Here is a 23872-nt window from a genome sequence, read left to right on the forward strand (position 1 = left end):
TCAGCCGGTCTCTCGATTTATTCGCGAGTTCTCCGCCTCCCGGAGTGCCTCCCGAGAGCCGTGGATCCGAATGAAATCGAAGATCGCTCTCGCGCCACGCGAAGAGTAGAGAGAGAGAGAGAGAGAGAGAGAGAGAGAGAGAGAGAGAGAGAGGGAGGGAGGAGGGTGAGTGCCGCAACGTTTGCGTTGCCCGTTACACGTGTATTCGTTTACTCGGCGAGCCGTAGCCAGCGGCGGCGGCGGCGGCGGCGGCGGCGGCGGCGGCGGCGATGGTGGTGCAGGCGGCAGGGGTTGCCGGAGGCATCGCGCGCACGGAGGCGGAGGTGTAATGGGCGTATGCGTGCGTGTGCGTGTGCATTTACGCGGCGCGTTGCCAATGATTTATGTATACCGCTAATTACCAGCGTGCACTGCACTGTTTTATCCGGCGATCATAGTTTTATTAGGCCAACCTGTGCATTGCGGTATTGTCAGCGCCAAAAGCACCTTCCCCCCCCCCCACTCTCCCAGCCCCACTTCGATACCTCGGACACAAACGCGCGTACCGGCTGCGCCGAAATGCAGCGGAACGTTGCAAGCGTTGCAACGGCTCTCGCCGGACGTGGACACTTGCCGCGGGCCGACGGGGTGTTCTTCACCCCCCGTGCCGCCCCGTGCGACACGGTTTTGATCCGTTCTCGTTTCTTTCTTAATGGGAATTTCGCGACTGAATTCTTCGCGGTGCTCTTCCGCCTCGGCGGACATCAATTTTCCCAAAGCAACCGCGCCTTTCTGTTATTCTCGGCGGATTCTGTCCGACGCACATCATAACTTCCGTATATTGATATTTCAAGATTCTCGATATTTGCTGCAAAGGCGCTTAATAATTGCCTCACGTGCCTAAAGTGGGCCTCATCGGGGGGAGCCGGGGGGGTCTGCGATGAAGGAAGGATCTCCCGGAAGGGAGCGGCGGGAAACGCGCGCGCGCGCGCGCGCGAAAAGCGGCCGTTGTTATAAATGAGAGACGCGATAGCTCTTAACGTCGAAATTAATTCATATCCGCCGTCGCCGTCGCCGTCGCCGCCTAGGCGTAATCCCTGGATTTTTGGGAGCGCCCTCGCGCAAAGCGATGGCTTTAATCTCCGGTTTAGGGGCCTCGCTAGAAAATAGACGTGCCTAAGCCCTCTACGGCTTAAACGTAGCTTTAAACTCGTCGTGTGCAGCACACGCGGGTGATCCCGCGCGTCACTCTCTTGTACGCGTGACGCGCGATATGTCGGTGCGCAGCTGACTCGCGCGAGGACGAGAGTCCTCCGACGCGTAATTTGTCTGCGTCGAAATAACGAAGACGATTAGAAAGGGGCAGGAGGAGCCGCGCAACAGCTCCCACGTGCGAAGTTCCTGGCACTTGGCGGAGAGAGAGAGAGAGCGCGCAGCGGATTATTCATGGCGAATATAAAAAAAAAAATATTCGCGGCTCGCTACTTGGAAAGGTAAATTCTTGCGTCCTGCCTCCTCCATCCCACTCTCCGCCTCTGCCGTCGGGAGCGCTTTTTCACTTTTATTCGTACGATCCATTAGCCTACGGATTCCATAATTAACGCGAAAACAGCATCGTCAGTGCGCGCGCGAAATGCTCGCGACAGAGTAATTAGCGAGACACGGGATTCCGTTAAACGCGTAGAATTAATCGCGCAAATACGAGATTAGCCGATGTGGGACGCGCTCGCGTGTATGTGCGTTTATGTGGAATGTGTCTCTGTGTGTGCATGATACGTGAGTACACCCGGTCGCGCGCGTGTGCCGTATCTTTCTCTATCTGACTCTCTCACTCTCCCCTCCGCCGCTCGCTATTCCGCTCTCTATAAAATATATACGTGTGTGTATATATACACGAATTGTATATTATACCACCGATAAAACGATACCTAAATTGCCGCACCGCAGCAAATATCGTTATAGAAACTAACGCGATTCGCCCCGGGCTGGCCAGCCGCGTCTAGATTTACTATAATTATGCTTGAAATGCGATCGTAAACACTCCCGTACGACCGCGCGGCTTGGGTGTGCGCGCGCGCGTGTAACATGGCTGCGATCTGTGCGAAAAAGTCAATTATTAGCGGCTAGTTGGGAAAAGAGCGCCGGTGCGCTATTAACACACAGGCACAGGTGGCAATCAGTCTTAAATTAATAACCGCGCGCAATCGCGCCGATCGCGCAGCGATCTTCTCTCTCTCTCTCTCTCTCTCTCTCTCTCTCCCAAGCGGTGCGTAATCTCAATTCCAGCGGCTTGCGCGCGTTTGGTTTTCGCGCGGCCGCTTTATTTATGAACGCGCGTCATGCGTCGGGCCGACGCGCAAAACTTGTCCTCCCGGATGATCGAGGGTTTCGGCGACGCGACGCGACGCGATGTAATCGCGGCAACGACACGCGTGCGTAGCCGCGCGCGCGCGCGTGCGATCATTCCCGCATTCGATAATCCGCGGCGTGTTTGTGCGCGCAACGGCCGCGTCGTGCCGTGAAAACAATATGCGCGCGTATATTTCTCGCGGCGCGCATGACTCGGCATAAAGAGCGAGCCAATTACGGGGAAACAACAACAAAAAAAGAGGGAGAGGGGGAGAGAAAAAACACACATGCGCGCGCGCGCGCGCGGCGCGTAACGCGGCCGAAACGCGCGCGTGCGGCGAATGATGCTCTTCAGTGAGCGCGCGTGTGGCCGTTCTGGGCGATGGGCTGAGTTCTTGCGAGAAATTGCGATCGCGACCAGCCGATAACGACGATTCAAGGCGAAACGGTCGTGACGAACGTGATGAAATTTGGCCCGTGGAATCGCCGAAATCCGTCGGCTATACGAGAACCTTTTTTGTCGCGGAGCTCCTCGCGCGATTCCTTCCTCGGCGAATGCGTTCGGTGTAACGCGCAAATACGCGCAATTACCGCGATATGTCGCGGTCGATTTTAATACACAAAACTGCATAACGCCGACGGTGTGCTCTTGCGATAATAGCGTCCGGTGCGTACGTAAAACGGAACATGGGCCAATAAATAATAAGGGGGGGAGGGATACAAGAGAGATCGGTCGCGCGCGCGTGACCGTCGATAAAATAATAATTACCGTCGACAATGCGCCCGAACAAATTGCCCGTTAATTTTTGCCGATAAACATTCGTAAGCCCCGTGGAGGCGAAAACCGTATGCACGCGACGCGTAAATAATAGCCAAAATGCGATCACCAAAATCGCGTCCCCCTTCCTGCACCCCGCGCAGAAGGGCGCGGTTTGCGCCCGTCCGTTCGCGAGTGTGTCACCCGCCTTGCGCGCGCGTGTGTATTGTGTGTGTGTGTGTGTGTGTGTGTGTATGCTGCGTGCGTGCGTGTGTACGCTAGCGGCCGCGCAGGAGGGTGGGCAGGCGGGGACGGTTAGCTTCGGCATAAATATCAACGCATAATAATTTTGGATGGTTATTAGCGATAATAAAATCCCAATTTATCGAACGGCAGTCGCGCCCCGAGCCCCGCTCCACCTTCGCGATTTATAATCTGCCCGCCCAATGCTTCGTCACGATCACGCGTTCCAGCGAAACACAATGCGCCGATGTTTATCGGCAATGGGAAGAATTTAAATCTCTCGACCGACGGAGCGTCGAGAGAGCGTTTTCTCACGCATGCCAGCCGCAGATGTGCGCCCGCCGCTCATCATCGGCTGCGCGTTCTCGACACCACCGATCTCCATTATTTCGTCGTTCGACGCACGACTATCGCGTACTTAACGCGTAATAGCGAGTGCGTTTTCTTCACGTCGAAGTTAATTAAAAGAATCCCCGCGGAAAACAGAACGTTGGATGATTACGCTCGGCTGCTCCCGGCAGATCACAGTCGAACCAAGAGTCGCATTGTCGCCGCCCCTCCGCGACACGTTTGCTTTCTGAGTTACGCAAAGTCTGCCGTAGACACCCTGGATCTACCGCGACGCACACGACGACGCGGCTGGGGAGACGCGCGGCGCGTTCTGTCATAATATCACTTGTCTCGTCCAACGGCACTCCGCTAGACCGCGTATAGTTGCCGCGACACCGCCGAGAGAGAGAGAGAGAGAGAGAGTGAGAGAGAGTCTCTCCTCCTCGATGACGTTCGTCGACGTTCGAACTTGGTCCATCGTCCGCGTCCGATGATCCCGCGACGAGCCTCCGCGTGATGATTTCCCTTGGACTCGCGTGCGACTCGCCGTGCGGTTTACACGTTGACGAGCGCTAGTCGGCCGGAGTCGCCATGATAAACGGCAACTTTCTAATAAGCTTACGCCATAAGCGCATTGCCAAGGCGAGCACCACGAGGCCGTGAGAGATCGTATCGCGACGAGCTAACGCACGCACCTCGATAATCGATTCCGCTCCATCGGGGCGGCCGGAGAAACTTTGCTCTGCGCGCACGGCTGCTTCTCCTCTCTTCCTCCCTCATGAAAGCGCCTTTCGGCGCGCGCGTAAGCTTCGCAGATCCTAGCACCCGTCCAGTGCATCAATTTCAACTTTGCGCCCGGCATCTCGAGCCGCCGCCCGCCACCCTCCTCGCGCCTCCTTAGTCTCGGCGCATTTTCTTCCACTTAACTTTTCCGGCGATAAGGGCGCGCCCATCGTCGTCCGCGTCGCGACGACGACGACGACGACGACGACGACGACGACGACAGGGGGGCTTGGCGCGGGCCGCCGGGACGCATGCAAAGTAAAGTTGTTCTTTAGTTCGTTAGGTCGGGCCAACGGCAGCGAGACAGGGGAGGCTTTCCGCCTTACTTACGGCACTCGAAGGTGAAAAGATAACCTACGAGCATTACTCACCGGAGGAGAGACCAAGTGGCGCGGGCTACGGCCCGGATGCTACGGCCTGGCTGAGGGGGAGAGGGAGAGAGCCGAGGAGGAACGAGGGTGGGTCGTTCGCGCGGCACCTTTACGCGTTCTCGCAGTTTTATCGCGAGTCCCTCTCGGCTCGTCGCGTCGCGCAGCCACTTTTTACGGTGTTTTGATAACGCCGAGAAATTTGGAAATTTCTCCGCTCGCCGCGAAAGGGAGGAAAGTATGCCCGTTTTGTTCTTTTATACTTTGTACCCTCGCGCGAATGTCGCGCTCCTGGGTGCTGGGCGCTTGCACGGTAGCGTTAATCTTTACAGTCCGGCTGCTGTTCTCGGCGCGACTATTTTTGCTTTGTCTTGGAACGTGAACCTTTTGTGCGTGCTTGTCAAATAGCACGTGCGCGAAGAATATGAAAGTGGCTCCAGCCACGTCATGACACGATGCGACTTTGGTCGAATCGAATATTCGCGAGTCACACCGAGAACGCGTCTCGGGAGGGGGGGAGGGGGGCGAAACGACGGCCGATTCTTGCATTTTTGTCCGGCGCGGCGCGGATCGTTACGATCTCGTTAAGGAGCGACTTTTGCACAGCTCATCGCGAGGGCAAAAGAGGATGCCCAAGGGCCAGCCTCGATGGCCTTCCCTTACGAGGGTGGAGGATGGATTCGAAGTCCCAAGGGTGAAATGGCTCATTCCGACGCACTTATCCAACGCGCGGGCCGTAGATAACCATAGATTAATGGGACCTGGAGACTCGCCGAACGGCAGAAAGAGAGGTGAGAGGGAGGGGGGCGGGAAGGAGAGAGAGGAAATAAGAGAGTGCGCGATGGAGCGAGAGAGGGTTTATTTCGGCGCTAAGGCGACAGCGTCGGGAATGAAGGAGAAGGCAGATCCATAAGAAGGGGCGTTTATACCTTGCCCGGCGACCCCGCTGATTTATTGTTTATTGAGAAATATGGCCGCGTTATACCTTTCGCTCCCGAGGATTAACCTCCTTCTTTCTTTCATTCTTAACGTTCGACGGGCTCGACAGGTCTTCGAAATCGGCCCCGAGGCCGATCGTCGAGGCGCGTCGAAATTACGAATCATGCTCACGCGTGTTGCTGCGAGAACGCGTGATCGTTCGGAGAGACACTCGGAGGATTGGAAATTTCCAATGATGCGACGACGGGCAGAGAGGAAGGGAGAGAATAGAGAGAGAGAGAGTGAGAGAGAGAGAGAGAGAGAGAAAATGTCTTATCGAAAGAACTGTCTGCTGTTCGGCGAATGCGACGGACATCTTAGGGAACACGGCGCGGCTTCCGGCCAAGTTGGCGGACTTCACTTAATGCAAAGCCAACCCATGGAAAGGATTAGGCCGCCTAATCCTGGTAGCAAGGCTGTCTTTCGCTCTGCCCGGTGAGCTTGCTCGCTCTATCGCTTCGCGTCCCCGTCCCACCGGACGCTCTTCTCCCAGATAGACTCGGGTATTCAGTTATCAAGTACGTCCGGTCGGGAAGAGACATCGTCGGAAGTCAAACAAGCTGCTCTATGGAAGATAAGGCTGTCAGCCGGCGGAGTTACCGGCTAAAGGATAAGGAGGCTATCGGCTTGTTTAGGCCGTAATTTCCAGCGAGGTAAAACTCGGCCGACAAGAGTCGCGCGCGTAAAGTAATCGTCGTCCCGCCGACGTCCGCTTCCGCCGTCCGGATAAATCGAGCGAAGATGCAATAAACGCCTGAACGTCCTCCTCCCAGAGTCCTCCCCGCTAACTTCTTTCGCGCCTTTCCGCCTCTCGTCGGAAGGCAGCTCGGCTGCCTCGGCCTGCGCGAACACCAAGCGGCGGCACCCAAGTTTTCAGCGAGACTCTGCAACCTAACTCCGGCTCGACAAGATTGGATAATTAGACTGCGGTCCGTGCAACTTTGAATTATGCGTGTACACGGTCTTACGTCGGAAGACTGAGAACCCCAGGGGGACCAATTTGTTGATTAAGCCTGCCGTATATTCAGCTTCGCGGAGCTTCTCTCCCGCGCGGATTTTCTGCGATTTACGCCCCACGCTTCGCGATAAGCACAACACGCGCGTTTAACACTTTGCGCGCGTAACCCGTTTACATTTTTCAAACAAATTCCCGAGGTTCTTTCTGGTCGAAATAAAATCCGTTGCATATTCACAGTTGTCGGTTCGCGCGTGTTTCGACGAGAATTTTCCGGAGGGGAAACCCCTCGCGAATTGAAAACAGAATAAACCTTAAATTCGTGCGAGCTCCTCTGTCATGTGTTTGAAACCGAGCGAGAGTGCGAGGATCCGCGTTTGCGAACAGCACGGCGGATTATTTCGCCGCGCGAAACGCGCACCCGGTGTCCGGCCAAGATTGAGACAATCGGATATTTCTCCCGCGGAATTACGCAACCGGTTCTGATATTTTCCAGCCGAATTACAGGGACGTCAACACCATCGCCGGGTATCCCTGTCATCCGCAGCGCTCGGGTATGGATCGGGGGCAGCGAAGCTCGCTTTTGAGCGTAAAATTGGATCAACGCTTTTTAAACGTCCCGTACACTTCGCTGTATACATTTCGCGCAGTGTTCCCTTGCGTTTGATGCGTAACGAAGATCGCTCACGACACCGTACCGAATTGTTGCAAAATTCGCGGCACGTTCCGTCCGACGGCCGCGCGCCGGCCGTTGCAAATGTAATTCAACGGCACCGAGAGAGAGAGAGAGAGAGAGAGAGAGACGAGGCGGCAATCGCCGCGCGGCAGTAATCGACGGCAATTGTTAATTGACAAGCTCGGGCCGACATCGGCAGAGATTTCACGAATCGCTGCGAATCTCGAGGAACCGGAGAAGCTCTCTATAAAGCGGAGTTGGACGATGATATTCAACGGAGGAGCGCAGTGTTTGTAACCTAATCGATACCGATAAGTCCCCTTATTGGCCGCGACCGCAGATCAGGTTCTGCCTCTCTCGCCTTTCCCTCTCTCTCCCCTTTCTTCTCTTTCACCGTCTCTCTTAGTCCCACGAGTATACGATAATCCGGGTGAATCCGCCTCGAGTGAAATCACGGGGCTAAACTTGGCGAACGAAACCTTGACAATGCCCGCCGGTCACGACTACACGGACGCGCAGGATGCTAACTTGTGCTCCCGATCTCGACTATACGCGCGCCGAGGCCTCTCTCGCCTCACGAACTTCGGGTTGGCTGGTGTTGGCTATGTTACTGCAGAAGCTACGCAACGCCGGCGGAACTTAAGTACTACCCGTAAGTCATATTTAATCCGCGACTCACCCTGTGCCCTGCGTGCTGCCGTTGCCCCGGCGGCTTCGGCTTCCCCTGGCACATTTTACCTGCCACGCGCATCTGCGAGAAGATATAACACGGCGAGAGTGAGCAACCGCGGACGTTCGCAGTGCCGCAAGAAACGGCGGCAAGCGACGACAGCGGTCCGCGCTGTTCCGTTGGCGAGCACTCCGAGTTTGTTTCGCGACGGAAAATGAATGTTTCGCGCCGTTCGTTAGCCGAGAGAAGTCCAGCAGCGCGCGAAGGGACTCAACAATGAAAGCAATGATGATGTTGGGAAAAAAGAAAAAAAAAAAGAAAAATGTCTCATTCCCCGAGGTCTCGATTTTGTTCCACGCGATGCCGTATTATACGCTTACGCGAATGCGCCTCCAACAGCAAACGTCATCGTCGCCGCTTTTTATGTCATATTTCCTCAACCTCCTCTCGAGCTGCTGCGACGTCATTTTGAAGAAAATGACGAGAGCCCGCGGGGATTCTCTCGCGAGGCTCGTGACGTCGCCGGGGATCTTGGCGAACCGATAAGTATTACCTCCGGGCGACCGTTTAGATTTATTGCTGGGCTTGTCGGTCTTCTGCTCGCTATGAGCCACCCCTTGGAAGACACCCGACCGTCAACCTCGCCCGCCGACTCTTACCCTCGTCTCGGAACGCGTTTCGCCGAGCGGAGCTGCTCCGGAGAGTCTCAACTCGACTTCCGTTTTATTGGCGGAAATGATCTCTGATGGGATTCCGACGCGATTTCAAAGTTTTCCCGCTGGTTACGGTGGCTCGGGTAATCGGGTTTGCGGACCAGCAAGAGAATCGCCTGGCATACGTGACCTGGCAGACCGGTCGCGATCGACGTGACGTTTAATCGCTCGATGTTCTTATGACGCGCTCCGTGCGAGCTCGATGGCATGACAGACGATAAGCGGCGAGCGTCGCTCTTAGAGCGAAAGTCAAGCCACGGAGTCGCAAATTGAGAGCATCGCTGCAAACGCGACGCGGCGAAAATAGTCCGCTCGATTCGAAAAATGTTCTATTTTTTCGCGCTTGCGCGAAGAACGATGCGCGTCTTTTTTCAGCACCGGCCTATTTCGGTATATCCACGCGATATGTGGAAAAATAGTCGCTTTAGCGGTGCTCATCCCGCTTGCTTTTACGCCTGATATCCGAGATTAGCGCGACAACGCTGTTATTATAAGAGTCCTCCTGTGGTTTTTAATCAACCAGCGCGGGGGAGACGCGGGCGTTCTCGACCGTGCTACGAAGAGCTACAAAGAGCAGTGCGATTCAGTGCGGTCTCTCTCTCTCTCTCTCTCTCTCTCTCTCTCTCTCTCTCTCTCTCTCTCTCTCTCTCTCTCGCTCTCTCTCGCTCTCTCTCTCTCTCTCCCCCTCTCTCCCTCTCTCCACGATCCAACCCTTTCGCTGTAAGTAACAAAGGAACAACGCGACCGAGTCCCACCGCGGTATCTGCGACCCATCGCTGTCTTAATTTCCTTCGTAATCTACGATATTAATATGGCTTAGGGTCGGCCCACGCGCGTAATTTCGCAGCGCGCAGAAATTAATAGAAAGACGAATGTTCCCTCCGCGTGCTTTACGGCTGAACGCTCGGCCGGAATGGTTAATGGCGACGATTTCTGCGCGTTTCCGCGCCCACTTTGCGAAAACGCGTCCCCGAGACCAGCGCGGAGAGGCAAGCGGGAGAGATCGCTCTTTCTCGGGTATAACAATAGCGCCCGCGGCGCGTTGTATCGCGATCGCGCTCGAGTAAGAAATTTCGAATTGTTCGATCAGCGGCGGTCGCGGATCGGTAATCGCGAAGGGAGAAATGTTGAGAAGTCGCTCACTCGAGAGCCGACTTGTTTTCGTGCGCGTTCTCGTGCGCTGACTTGTCGCTCGATAACGTTTAAGCGTCGGCGACTGGGTTTCGAGCCAGCGGAACTCGCCTTGTCGAAGCCGGTGACACCGGCAAGATGTCCTCGCCGGCGGCGACGGCGGCGCATCTTGTTGAAAGCCTCGCGCGCGCCATAGGAGATAGCGAGGACGACGCGGAAGCTCACGGCATCCATCCATCGGTCGCGCCATGCGATCGCGCACAGATCGGACAATGAGACGTGCGATTCGAGACGGCGCGCCCTGTGCGCCGCGTTATCGAGTGGCATTCCGACACGCTTCTGGAGTGACATTTAGATAGCGACGTCAACTGTCTGCGGAGAGAGCAAATCCGTCGTGGTAGCGAAGGCTCTCCTCCGTACTTTCCCGGAAGCCTGACACGGCGAGAGAGCCCTCACCAGCGAAGCGAGCGAATTCACTGCTGATCGAATTAGCGCCGCCACGGTTCCCCGATACCCCTGACAGTCTGAATTAATTAACAGGAGAACGCGCTAGGTAAGCAGCCATTATCGCAACAAAGTGCGCGCGCGACAGAACGCGAGCGAGAGAAGCGAGCGGCGCGCACTGTTCAATGATGCACAGCCGAAAACGCCCGACCGGCAGACGCTCGAGGCCGAGAGTTAACGCCGCGTTAACGATTCACGAGAGAAGAGCTGCTCGACCGTGGACAATTTTAACCGCCGGCCAACCTACATCGGAGGAACAATGATACGTAAACATGTTGATCGAGCAAGAACGTCCGAGGAACGCGAACGGAGCCGATCGGGCAGTCCGCGTCTGCGAGACGCCTCGTAAATTTCTCATCCGACTCCGATCGCGAATCTCGGCTCGCATCGAGATGAATAAAGAATAATCCCCCGATTCTCCCCGCGTTCTATCAGCCAGAGCGGTGGTGCTCGCGGTAGTCGCGCGGCGCGGCGCGGGCGCGAGTTTTGCGTATCCCGGCGCGACGTCTTGACTCCATTAACTTCACACTTAGCGGCACCTTAGAAAGCCCGTTGCCGTCGGAAGATCTGATTAGGGGTTCGAGTCTCTGCTAAACGCGTTAGTCTCGGCTGCGGGGCGTCGCGGGGGAGAACGGAGGCGCGGCTCCATCAGGTGTTAGAGTGGCGGCCCCCGGAGCCGGGGCGAGAGGACGGCGGTGGTGTCTGTCTCTTCATAGTTTGATGCAAATTGAGTACGAGCACCACCAACTACCGCCAGTATAGACGTTTTCCCGGCTTTCTCTCCCTCTCGCCCATCCGCATACACGCATACACACACACACACACACATGCATGCATGCGCACTCCTATCCTGCCTCGATCTAGACCGCGTGTCTCTCCCTCTCTCGTCCGTTGTTCTCAAAAGACTCCACGACCGAGTACGAAATTCATTCCGCGCGACCCTCTCTTCGGCTTCGAGCAAACCTCTCCACCTCTCCGCCTCTCTGGTCTTGACTACCGGCGAAGTGTTGCCGTTTGGGGTTTCCCGTTCCACGTGGCGGAGCCTCGCACTGTTTGCCGACGAATCTCGGAGGCTTTCTCTCGACTTAGCAGCGGCGAGAGGCGCTGCTCGCGCCTCGGAGGACGTTTAACGGCAGCGCGGTCTTTACCCGCCGCCTCCGTTACCGATTTGCTCGTCGATTTTCAGAATGCGCGACGAGGCTCGATTGAGAGGCGGCGTTGTTCGCGGGCTCGACGGTGCTCCCAAAAATACCGACGTGGAGAAGACTATCGCTGCCGCTACCGCCATCATTCACACTTGCCCCCGTTAAGTGCGACATCGATTGGCAGTTACTTATACTTCCCGCCGTTTGTCGTTAGAAGCCGTTTGTTGTTCGACGCAGCCGCGCTAGATTCTCCTCCGTTCGATCCGCTGCTTTCTAAATAAAGGTCTTAATAAAACACGCCTCTCTCTCTCTCTCTCTCTCTCTCCCCCTCCCTCCCTCCCTCCCCCCTCCCTCCCCCCTCTCTCTCTCTCTCTCTCTCTGCCGGAGGCGCGCACAGATTCGATTTCCATTGAGTTAGGGACGCCGAGGAAAAGAAGGATATACGTCACAGAGGGCCGAGAACGAGCGGCGGGTACTAATGCCTGGGACGTTTAGCGTTACGGGTTACAGGAGCAGCGTTTATCGGCGAGCATACAGCACGCGTATCTGGACGCGAAATCACAACACCATTATAAAAAACCGTTTTCCCTCCCGCTTCTTCGCCCCCGAGACTCCCTCTCTCGCACCTACGCCCTGTAATGTTCTTTTTTATGGTGCATGATTCGAAGCTGCCCCCGGGATCGATTTTGCTCCGTAGCTTACGGTACTTATCGTACCCCGTTACGAGGGCGCATTGCTTTTTATGGTGGTTCATGCCGGCTGTTCCAATCGCTCGCGCGCGCGCGCTCTTTCATTGTCTCCTCCCGCGTGTCGCGGCGCGGTGATCCGACTCTTCTTACGTTACGCCGACGAAACGAGATACCCGCGGAAAATCCCCGTGAAAAATGAGCCCGCGCGAAGTGGACTCTCTCGCGGGGGGGGGGGGGGGACAAACCGCCGGTCGGCCAGGTCAAAAGTCGACGAAGATTATGCGCGCTTAGGAACATGTTTGAATTCCCTTCCTACGAAGCGCAGCGATTACTCGGCATAATTAATTCGATCAGCGAAGTGACACGCGTGGGGATCGACAGAGAGAGAGAGAGAGAGAGAGAGAGAGAGTGCTAAATCTACTCGCGCGAAACCGCTAATGTCGCCCGCAGTTCCCCACGGCGCCCTGATTTCGCTGAGCAGAAGCGTATTTATATACATCGCGCGGTACTCGCGTTGCCCGCTGCGCGATATCGATCGAGATGTGTCGCGAATTCGCGCGCCAATCAGCGAGATATTTTAAGTTCAATTAGACCGTCGCCAGTCAGGCCGGATATAGAGTCGACGCTCGCCATTTCGGTCGCGAGTTTCCAGCGCGAGCTAATGCATCTGTAATGTTGTCGCATTTATATTTCCGAATCAACCGGATAATATCGAAGGATAATGAGAACCTCCGATCACGTTGTACAGTCAGAAATAATCCAAGCCTGCACACCCGCGAGTGAGAACTCAGCGAGATCTCGCGAGGTTCTCGCTCGAGAACGTTACGAAAGTGTTCTTACCACGTGTCCTTAAGTCGCGCTCGCTCGAAAGAACCCGCCGATTTTTATATTCGCTCTCTCGTCGAGGCGCCGATCTCGCCGACGCCGCGCGTATCGCTCAACGGCGTCCTAAAAAGCCACCGTCGCTGAATCCGCCTCGCGAGGGCGACGGAGGGGCCGGGGAGGGAGAGAAGAAACGCAGATCCCGGCGGAATGCCGCTCTGCGGAGGCTCATTGCGATTTCATGGTCCTCCTGGAAGGAGGAGGACGACGACGACGGCCAACCGGCTCGTTTCGAATGCTACAAATGTGCGGACGCGCGCACGTTCAGGTGCTGCTCGGCAGAGTAGGTGCTGAAAAAAATCACGTCTGCATTTACATAAGCGCCGGTATAAACCACTCGACAGAGAAATCCCGACATAAAACCCAAACAGGATCCCAGTGCGGGACAGCACATCCGTTGAATACGCAATGGCCGTATGTACCCGCCGATGTACACACCACCCCCGCCGCCCCCGGCCTCTGCCGAAAAATGCTTTTATTATTCACCGGTGAATTACGAACGCGTCGGTGTGCGCGTTTCTCCCCCCCCCCCTCCCCTCCGCTCCCGCTATCCCCGCTATCCCGCAAGGCGTTTACCGCGTCGTGGAGTTTACGCGGTTCACCGACTACGTGACGGCGATGTATCGCGACACTGTCCTTTCCCTTCGTTCATTCTTCTCCCCTCAGCTCAGCTCGTTGTCTCATTGTTGGAACGAATCGTCAGTCGCGTTGCAAGCTTGTCCGAGTATCGTCTGACGAATATTGTCAAGCAGGCATGGACTCTTACTCTTTGCTCGTTGCGTAACATCGATAAAACTCGAAGAACGCGCGTAACGCACGTTCGAGCGAGCAAAGATCAATTTTCCATCCGAAGGATCCGCATTGACGATACGTACAGGCAGGATTCGACGTGGATCCCCGAGGATTCGAGTCTCGCAAGTCTCGCGCCTTCCTCTTCCTCGCTGAGACAAATCGCACGAACACGCCCGTCATATCGCGATCGATACACGCGGTAACGTATAACGTCCAGAGAGTGATGTTCCCGGCGCCTGACGGGAATGCTCAAGGCTCGCGGATCCTGGCGAAACGATTTTCGTGTCCCTCGTGGATCTTCGATCCATTGTGCCGCGCGGTGGAAGCGCCCCCGCCCCCGCACGATCCCGCTTTTCATGGCTCTTTAGCATTTCCGGCGTAACGTCCTTTATACGGACGCCAGCCCCGTCCTCCGTGGGGAGGGCGCGGCGGAGAAAAAATTGACTTTTAAACCGGCAATAAAAACGAAAAATGCGAAATCTTTGATTTTAAAGGCCACGCCAGCGCGCCGCGCGCCGCGCGCCGCACCCCTCGCGCGGGGGCGCGACAGTTGGTAGATGCGTATAACCCTCGGTGGCAACCTTATTTCTCTGATATCGCAAGCCGAGCACGTTCGGTACCTCGCCGCTGCCGTCCCGAAATCCGCGTGCAACGCCGGTATGTATATCGTGTCGGATTACTGCAAAATCCCGGACTTTTATACGCTGAATTTTAAAATACACTTCGGCGCCGTCTCTGATTTTATTCGCCGACATCCGAGAATGGACAGATGTCGATGCCAATGCGTGCGTCAATTCGCTAACGGTTTTCTGTAATATCGCGAGAGCAACACACGGCGCGCCATTGTCCGTCGGCATTTATCGTCGCGATGACGTGCTTAAGATTCGGATTTTTAGCTGTCGCGGGCGAGAAAATCGGGGATGTCGACGCGCGCGTAAGCGGCGAGAGCTAAGAACGAGAAAGGCGGCGCCGGCTTCCCGATCGCCGTGTAATCCCGAGCGCGATGCCTGCGAATCGCCGGAAGATTTACATTTAAGCGCCCAGGAAGAGACGCTCGACGGAGGAAGTTGGGGGAGGCGCGGCGCTTCGCTACTTGTTTTTATTTTCTAGCAATTTCCTCGGCGGAGCAGAACGGAAAGTGGCCTTAAAAGGAATTAGCACGTTTTACCGCTCTGCCTATCTCTCGCCCGAGATTCGAGAAACGGAGTCTCTCCCTCTCCCTCCCTCCCTCCCTCCCTCCCTCCCTCTCTCTCTTTCTCTCTCTCTCTCTCTCTCTCGCCCTTCTTCCCTAGGCCACTCGTAAGCAAATCGACATGCTAACGACCGCCATCGTCGTTCGATTCCATCGCCCACGCACCCGCACCATTCTCGATACGTCACGCTCGCGGATAGTTGATAGTTGCGCGAGAATTTCTCTCTCCGCCATTTTAACGAGATCGAATGTTTGTGCTTGCAGATTTTGTGTGGGTGACAGATTTTATCTCTGCGATAACAAGATCCTGTGCGAGTACGATTACGAGGAGAGGTTGGTGTTCGCCAACATGGCTCTGCATCCGCCGCCTAGTGCGACTTTGGCGCACATCAAGAGGCAAGTGACTCATCTTCAGCCACAGGTGAAAAGTTTACGTTCGTTTCCATTATCAAGTGGGAGGATCCCGTGCTCGCGGGATTGCGATATGATGTGCGACTTGTGGCGCTGCATGCTCATAAAGCGTATATCGCGTACGGCTATCTATCGGCAGATGTATTTTCGTCACGAGATATTCCGTGTAAAATACTACTATATATATATATATATATATAGAGAGAGAGAGAGAGAGAGAGAGAGAGAGAGAGAGGGAGAGAGTGCATCGTGGAGTCTCCGCTCCGGACCCTGGCCATCGGGTTTCAAACTCGCAAGGTTTCAAACTCCTCGAGGCGCAACCCCTTAAGGCGGGTTAAAGTGGCAGGTCCTGACCCTCTCGACAACAAAGGACTCCCCCGAGGCTTCAGCTATGCTTTACCATCCTACCGTCGTCTTACGAGTTAGGATATCGCGTGTCCTTATTAATTAAGCTCGCCCGTTAAGCAAGCCTCGTCGCATGCCTTAACGATTCGCCCGTTCTCCGGCGGAGGAGCGGAACGTGCGAAAGAATTTACTCCCTTCGAGAGGATCGTCAAGCTGCCGAGAGCTATTCCGTCGTGGAGCCACGAAGCCGGGAGAGGGTCGTCGTGCATTTTGCATTGGCGTCGCGAATCTTTCGATAAAGTCCGGCGATTACGCTCGAGAAACACATCGAAACGGAGAGTTGATTTAATTCGCGTAATTGTAAAGCCAGCTCTGCTTAATGTTGGATCGGATAACTGCAGCAGCGGAAGCGAATATAAGATTGTGTTAATAAGGGGCGAATGACAAGGGAGACGATGAGGGAGAGACGCTTTTCACGAGCGGCAACGTCCAGAATTATGAACTCATCGGCGTTAAGCTTGTTGGGATTAAGCCTTCTTGATTATCCTAAGGCAACAGACTTGCTTCGAAACAATATCTTAAGCTCCCGCCGCACGAAGGACCACGTCCTGCTCGACCCTAGGAGCCTATCCATTTAATCCGGGTTCCGTCTTGCAAGGATTCCGCCGTCTTCGTGTACGTGACATGACGTCACGTATTCTAACTCGCGATATTTACATAAAATTGGCGCGACCGGCGAAATACCCGATCGACTAAGCAGGGCAATGTTGTTCACGTTGCCATCGTCAAGAGGACCCGCGCCCCGCTGCATTTTATAAACCGAATCTTCCAGCAGAGACGAATGTCCTTCGCGCGAGGACTTTGAACGTAGTTCCCTTCCGACGAGCGGAATTGAGTTATTAAGTCGGGTCGTTGACGATGTCCGTCAGAGATACCGTCCGCTATCGTTGTTCTGTTGTTGGCTGACGGGTTGAAAGGTTATACGATAAAGGCGAGCGGCGATCGCGAAAGTTTGAGGCTTCGGAACGTCTGCGAGCGGTCTGTGGTCGTAGATGCTCGCTCGCCGCACGCTCGAATTGTACGCATGCACAGAATAACGAGGTCCCCGGCCCGATGATATCAAGCTCGGTAACGTGTACTACTTATAATATGCAAATTCGCTCCCCTTAACCGCCTCGCCGGCGAGCTGCGTGTAATTCAGGGGTTGGTAACCCTTGCGACTCTATTCCTCTACCGCCACGTAAGCGTCGCGCGCTCCTCCGCGCGAGCCTCGACGACGTGTGCGTGTGCGTGTGCGCGTTGGTTACAATGTTTGAAGAAATATCAGCTGGATCACGAGAAAAAAAGAGAGAGAGAGAGAGAGAGAGAGCGGGTATATACCGCGTAAACATTTTTCAGGGACGTAAACATTTTTCAGCTCGCGAGCACGCGCTCGCGTGAATTTTTCCCCCGACGCGGTAGAGAGGTGTCTCGAGCCTTGAGCTTCGGCGGTCTCGATTCGCCGCTACTCGATATGTCGCTTTTATTAATACGAGGATACCTTTATTGCCCCCCGATACGCGCGCTCGCGTGCGCGGCGGGGGAAGATCAAATTTGTTTTTTTGCTGTAAATTTCCGGTATCGTCAACAATCGGGAAAAATTGGCACGTCCGTGGTATGCTCCGATATTGCGCGATCCAGCAGCTTTCACACGCAATATCGATTCGCTCGAGGGGGTTTACGGGTTATAAATGACCGGTGTGCGAAATAACGGGATGGCAGACTAATACCAATAATCGGCGTGGCATGCTAATGTCGTCTGCGCATCTATTACGCTAAGCCTGATGGATCCCTCTTGACATCTCGTGCCCGAAGCGTGAATACCTTCGATCGCGCGGAGAACACTCAAGATGTGTACCGTTCTGCTGCCTAGTCGAGGGTCGTTTGACATTTTGCATCTAAATAAGAGGAATTAAAACGCGCGCGCGCGCGCGCGCACCTTTACATCGCGCGTAAGTAATCCCGTAGATATATCGACTACGTGTAAATAAGAGAGGGAAAGAGAGGGAAGAGGATCGGATCGACAAAGTCGATGCTATATCTGAGCGCAAAAGATAACTTCGGAAGAAAGATCGTACCGGGTTCCCCAGGATTTATCCTGGGCCGTGACAAAATGTAAAGATGAAATTGAGAGTATCCCCGTAAAGTGCGCGGAAAGAGCGAGGCAGAACAGGAAAAATACGGAGGGAGAAGAAAGGAGAAAAGGCGTTAAGATTCTTAAAAACCGCGAAGAGGGTGCTCGTCCTGGGAGGCAGCTGGCACCCTTGTACTCTCCTTAAGCCGCGGCTCGTCGGGGGCGGCGAAGTACCACCGCCGGCGGAAGGTGGGGAACGGTAGTTTTTCTGATTGCCTGAGAACAGACAGCTGTCCCAATCTTTCTCAGCCCTGGCGGGATCCTCCGCGCTTCTGGCGAATAATGCCGGGGAGTGTTGCTTACGAATAACTCGACTACGCCTGATCCGGGATAAATCGACAGCGGGGAGGATGAGGGGATGAAAGGAAGCGCGCGGCTGGATCGCCTTTAGACGTCGGCATCGACAATCGAGTTGTCACGGCAGAGAAGACGAATGACGGATCACCGATCCGATATCATGTCGCGTCGCGAGCCATTGAGGTGTTTTATCGCGCGTTACAGTCTCACGTTGTATCTTTCGCGGTCTGCTCGCGTCGTGTTCGTATATCTGAGAAAAATCGAACGATGGTGGATTTTGTACTTGAAATTGCGACTCAACGATTCGGACTATTGCGGGATTAAAGGGATATTATCGTTGCTCTACGTGAGAGGCTTGAGGAGACTCACGGGGAGCTTTAGCTTCCTCGGTTTTCTCGGCGAGGAAGCTTCGATCGAGCCGCGCAATCTCATCCTCCTTAGAGACAAGTGTAACGCGCTTAAAAATTGGCGAGAACTTTTATTTCGGTCTAATTTTTCCCTCGGGACCCGGCGAAATCGGCGGTGGTAGGGGGAGATGAAAGGGGGGATATAGACACCGGGGTGTAAGAGTGAGGAAGGAGAAAGACACGCCGAGAGTTTGGAACGATTATCTGAGTTTTAAAACAAACTCTCGAGTGTCTGCGAAGTCCTTCGCGAATCGGAGGGGAAGGGGAGCCAAGATGCCGGAAGGGGACTGAAGGGTGTGACGAGAGAGGGCAGGCGAGAGGGGGTTAGCGGAGGTGAGATAATATGCTAATGCCAGGACGGAAGGTACATGAGAATTTAAGAGGATCAATGCGCAGTACGAGATTCGTGCGGGAAATAAGGTATTACAACGTCCTCTATATTGCTTCCAGGCGATTAGATTCCTGAAAAGTTCGTTAAACGCGAGCGACTAATTTCGGCGAAATTACACTTTCGATTTAACGTCACTTTTATCGGGATCTGTACGCTCAATATTCATTTGCTCGCGGGGGCGCGAAGTGAAGGCGTCGAACTCATAAAGACGGATTTAAGAAGCTTACGGTGCCGCATTTGCATTGTTTAAGAACGCCTAGCAGTTCCGATATTTTATTTCGTGTTTTTTAATGCGATACAGGTCTCTCGACACGCGCAAACGCGACAGACGGAGAAAGAAAAGTGCGCGATTATTTCGCTTCATTGACGAAGGGAATTTGCACTTTAACTAAATAAGAACTTTAATGCAGGAACGCGCGCACGCGCGCGCGAATTGCTTCATCGAGAGATTTATTCAGCTCTCTTCGAGCTCTGATCGACATATCGCGCGATCGATAACGCGCGATTAAAAATATTTGTCTCGATATGAATGGAATACTTAGCTTTCATCAGCGATACCTGATGTATCGTGCGCATTAGAATGCCCGAATAGAATGTGTCAGAATAGGATATGATACCATTAATAATAATTAATGTAGCGCACGGTTAATCCCTCGAAATGTAGCGTTTAGCGAAATGGACGTGCATCATCGTAATGCAGTACTATACAGGACCACGACGCGTATTCCCACACTGAACAAAGCCATTAGTCCATCATTAATCCTTCATTGTAGATACTCCATCGTTGTGCGCGGGTACGATCTGTTTAGAATTACATCAGAGCACGTCATGAAATTACGGAAAATCAATAATCTCTTCTCGCGGCCGTGGCCGCGATATATTAAGCTAAAAAAAGCTACACAAAGATCTCGTTTCACAACGAGACGTGAAAGAAGGAGAGGCAATCGGGAGCCGAGGGAGATCGTTACCGCGACGATCTCGAAATATCGCGCAGCTCTCGAGATGTTTCCCGGACGAAATAAGTTCATAAATCAGACAGCAGTCTGATCGATCGCCGACCGATCGGCCGATTAGATTGCCCGTTGAGCGAACGTAGCGTAAATCGCGAGCTGTGTCATGACAGGAAGAGAGAGAGAGAGAGAGAGGGAGAGAGAGGGAGAGAGAGGGAGAGAGAGAGTAGAATAGAGAGGGGAAGAGAGAGAACACGTACATACGAGCCCTCGCACGCGCCCTGTACACGTCGTTCTTGTTAACGAGCGCATTATTAGGTGCACCGTGCTTGGCTGAATTTCACGTAAAGCCTCCGCGCGGCCCCTTATACAAGGCGCGCCGAGAAAGCTCGCATGAGAAAGCCCGGCTTGCGAGCTTACGCGAGATTATGAGTTTAGTTGGGAAACAAACTCGGAGAGAGCTATGCGCTACGTGGTCGAGCTTACTTTTGTAACGATTATTACCGACGGCTGCGGACCTGTGGACCCGGCGCGCGTCCGAGTGGTAATTTCGCGTCACCGAGAGAGAGTTCGAAATTGCAATTCTTCGGCTCGTCACTGCCCTCGAAAATCGGAACACGATGCGCGCGAGCGTCGGCGTTTACCGTTGCTCGTGTCGCTGTTACACACTTCGTAATTCCGAGCGACCGAGTCGGCAAGTTTCAGTTAACACGTGGATGTCGGCAGAATTGCTGCGAAGAGTCGAGAAAAATCCCGCCGAGAAACTCCGTCTCGAGGACGCTCCTCCCCGAGAACGCAAACGTAATTTGCGCGCGGGTGCGCGCGCGCGCCTGCCTCTTTTTCTCGTTTCTCGGCAGAGTCTCTACGCTCTCGCCGGGACGCTCGTAACGACGTGTTAATCAATTTCTCCCCGGCCGTGAGGAAAATCGAATCGAGAATGACCGCGGCGGCGGACTAACGAGCCGCCGCAGTAAATTCCGCTCCTAAACGATCCCGCCGGCGATTAACGACGTCTTGCCTAATTCTCATCTCGTGCCGGAGCTCGGCACGGCTGCGAACCATCGTCGGCACGAACGCGCCGCGTCGGAGTGAGGGCGGCGCTAATTTTTGCGCGTAAGAAAAGCCGCGCTGCCGCCGAAGGTACGAGGTGCTCGCACCTGGCCGTTTCCCATCCGCGGGAGATCAACGGACAAATGACACGCGATTCCCTCCGAGCCCTCGCGCGACGGCGATGCTCCGCATTTACCGTCAGTTACAAACTACCCGACCCTCTCCGCTGCCACCCTCGCGCGCTGAGTCACGATTAATGTCTTATTCGCGCGCTCGCGCTTCGCGGGAGGTCCTCCGGGGGAGGGAAGAAAAACCGAGAGATTACGGCGAGAGGTGAGAGAGGCGAAAATAAGCACAAAAGGATCCGCTCGGCTGTCATTTGCAACACGGTGCGAGGCTCTCTCTCTCTCTCTCTCTCTCTCCGTTACGTTAATGACCCGAGGCAAGGTGAGAGGTTATCGTTGATACAATCTCCCGGACGCGGATCGCAAAATTTCGAACGGTTACAAAGGACAATCGAGCACACAGAGGACGCCTGCGACCTTGAAGCGGGGACCGGGTAACTCTATGCGCACACAGAACTCTATGTACTCACACATTAGCGGAGCTGTTCCCCGCCGCGCCGAGCGCGTGCCGTTTGATTACGACGCCGGCAGTAAATCCACAGCGCGGTAATTCCTCCTCTGGCAATTGTAGATAAAACTTGAATAAGTCATAGACTTAATTTAACCCCATAGCGGCATTCAACGGCGGTCTGGAGCCTTCTACGGAGATTTCTTAATTACGAGCGGGACCCTCTCTAAGACAAGAGGAAGAGGAGAAGGAGGAGGAGGAAATAGAGGAGGAGTAGCGCAGAATAAAGAGAGAGAGAGAGAGAGAGGGAGAGAGAGAGGGAGAGGGGGAGAGAGAGAGAGAGAGAGAGAGAGAGAGAGAGAGAAGGAAAGAAAGGACCCCATGTATACACGTAGAAGGGAAAACACGAAAAGTAAGAGAGAAGGACGGAAGTGCTCTACCGGCGGGTGCGGGGGAGGGGGGAAAGGGTTTCTCACGGCAACGAGATTTAAGGATCCTTTCTAAGGGAAAAAAATCACCCCCGTCGCAGAGACAGATGATAAAGCATTTCTTTAGCGGCGCTTTGTCACTTTTATCGTAATTATTTACGAGTTAATTACTCCGCGACCGCACTCCGCGCCAGCTACGCTTCTTTGCGCCTTAAAACGGGAAAAATGCTTTATTAAGACACCTCGCGGAGATAACACCTCTCGCTGGGTCCCGTGACGGATCTGCGCTTTCTCGCGTTCTTATTGCTCCGTCGCGCATCGCGTCGAGGAATAAAAGCGGAGATAAAGCAGTAAGAACGGCAGAGGAGTCTTTAAACGGACGGACCTGAGATTGTCTTAATAATAAATTTTCTCGCGATACTCGTCCAAATGGAAACACAAACCGTACGGTGTGACAAAAGATGCTCGGAATAAAAGAGCTTACAATTAAAATCAACGACGACACTTTGGTGGGCCGCGACGTATTCGACATTCCGAGTCGCAGGATAATTGCCGAAGATGGAGGCTTAATTCGACGCCGTGAGAAAGTTAGCGTGATCAACTTACGGGCCGAAATCGTAGCGAGAGGGAGGAGGACCTCGTCACGATGGGGCTGAGCTGCACGGTCTGTCGAATTTTAAGCCTGTATAATTTAACACCTTTACTGCAGAAACTAAGAGAAACTGAAGGGAAAGGCACAGGAGAGAAAGGAGAGAAAGAGACACGCGTGTTCGCGAAGGAGCACGAGAGACGACGACGACGACGACGACGACGACGACGGAGGTCGAAAGACGAAGAGGTAGCGGGATCGGCAGGATAAGATGAAGCAGGGAAAGGCAGAGGGGGACGGGGAATACAAAGTTGGAAGTTTTCAACGGCACTTACCTAGCCTAGCACACACCCTCTTCCCTCTCCTACAACAGCTCTGTACCGCCCGCGCATAAATATGGCCACCAGATAGAGACAGAGATGGATAAAGATTCGGTTGCGAGGAGGAGAAGGAGGAAGAAGAAGAAGAAGCGAAGGGGGAGAGAGAGAGAGAGAGAGAACCGCCCAAGTTAAGTCGTGCTCGTTCCCTCCTCTTTATCCGGCCTTTACCCGGCCGCTGCGAGATACAAGTTCGTTCCTCCGGTCTTTTGTTTTTGAAGTGAAGTCTTAGACACCGGCATGTTAGAGAATCGAGGATGAAAGAGGGGTGGGACGGAGGAATGCGAATTCGTTAGCGTTGCCAACCCTTTTCGAGCAGGAGGTTCCGCGACGAATTTTACGTGCCGCGTGTCGTGAATAATTGCGAAAATCGAATCACGAGGCCGACGTAGCCGGTCGATCGGCTGATTTTATTCCTGGATTCCGTAAGTTGCTCTCTAATCGGATTAATTTCTTCAGAATTACAGATTCGCGCTGTCTTATGCATCTTCTGAAATATGCATTTGAGCGCCCGACAAACGGCTCTCGAGGATAAATTGAACGTAATCCTTAAGCGGCGTTTCTTACTCGTTTAAGGGTGGCTCGGGGAGAAACGGGGAGTAGTTTCTATAAATACAGCGTATCCAAAATGGATGAAACGCTCTTTACACGATCGCTTTTTGTAATATTAAGAGCAATTTCTGTAATGTGAGCAATTTCTGTAATTCTGTAAAATGGACGATTCATATTTTATTTATAGACACAC

General features: G+C 54.1%; 1 protein-coding gene across 3 annotated transcripts in view; it reads left to right on the forward strand.

Moving 5' to 3' along the window:
- The window catches only part of LOC105183511 (LIM domain only protein 3), a 90289-nt gene that overhangs the window by 62575 nt on the left and 3842 nt on the right, over window positions 1–23872 (forward strand). For 2 of the 3 annotated variants that reach the window (XM_025303310.1, XM_011141714.2), the window contains one exon: window positions 15401–15557. In XM_025303310.1, the coding sequence (XP_025159095.1) occupies window positions 15401–15557 (157 nt within the window). The remainder of the gene's footprint in view (window positions 1–15400; window positions 15558–23872) is intronic. The other variant, XM_025303311.1, reaches the window with a different exon arrangement.

This window comes from Harpegnathos saltator, unplaced genomic scaffold (genome assembly GCF_003227715.2).
Source record: "Harpegnathos saltator strain DR-91 unplaced genomic scaffold, Hsal_v8.6 scaffold539, whole genome shotgun sequence".
NCBI classification, from domain to species: Eukaryota; Metazoa; Arthropoda; class Insecta; order Hymenoptera; family Formicidae; genus Harpegnathos; species Harpegnathos saltator.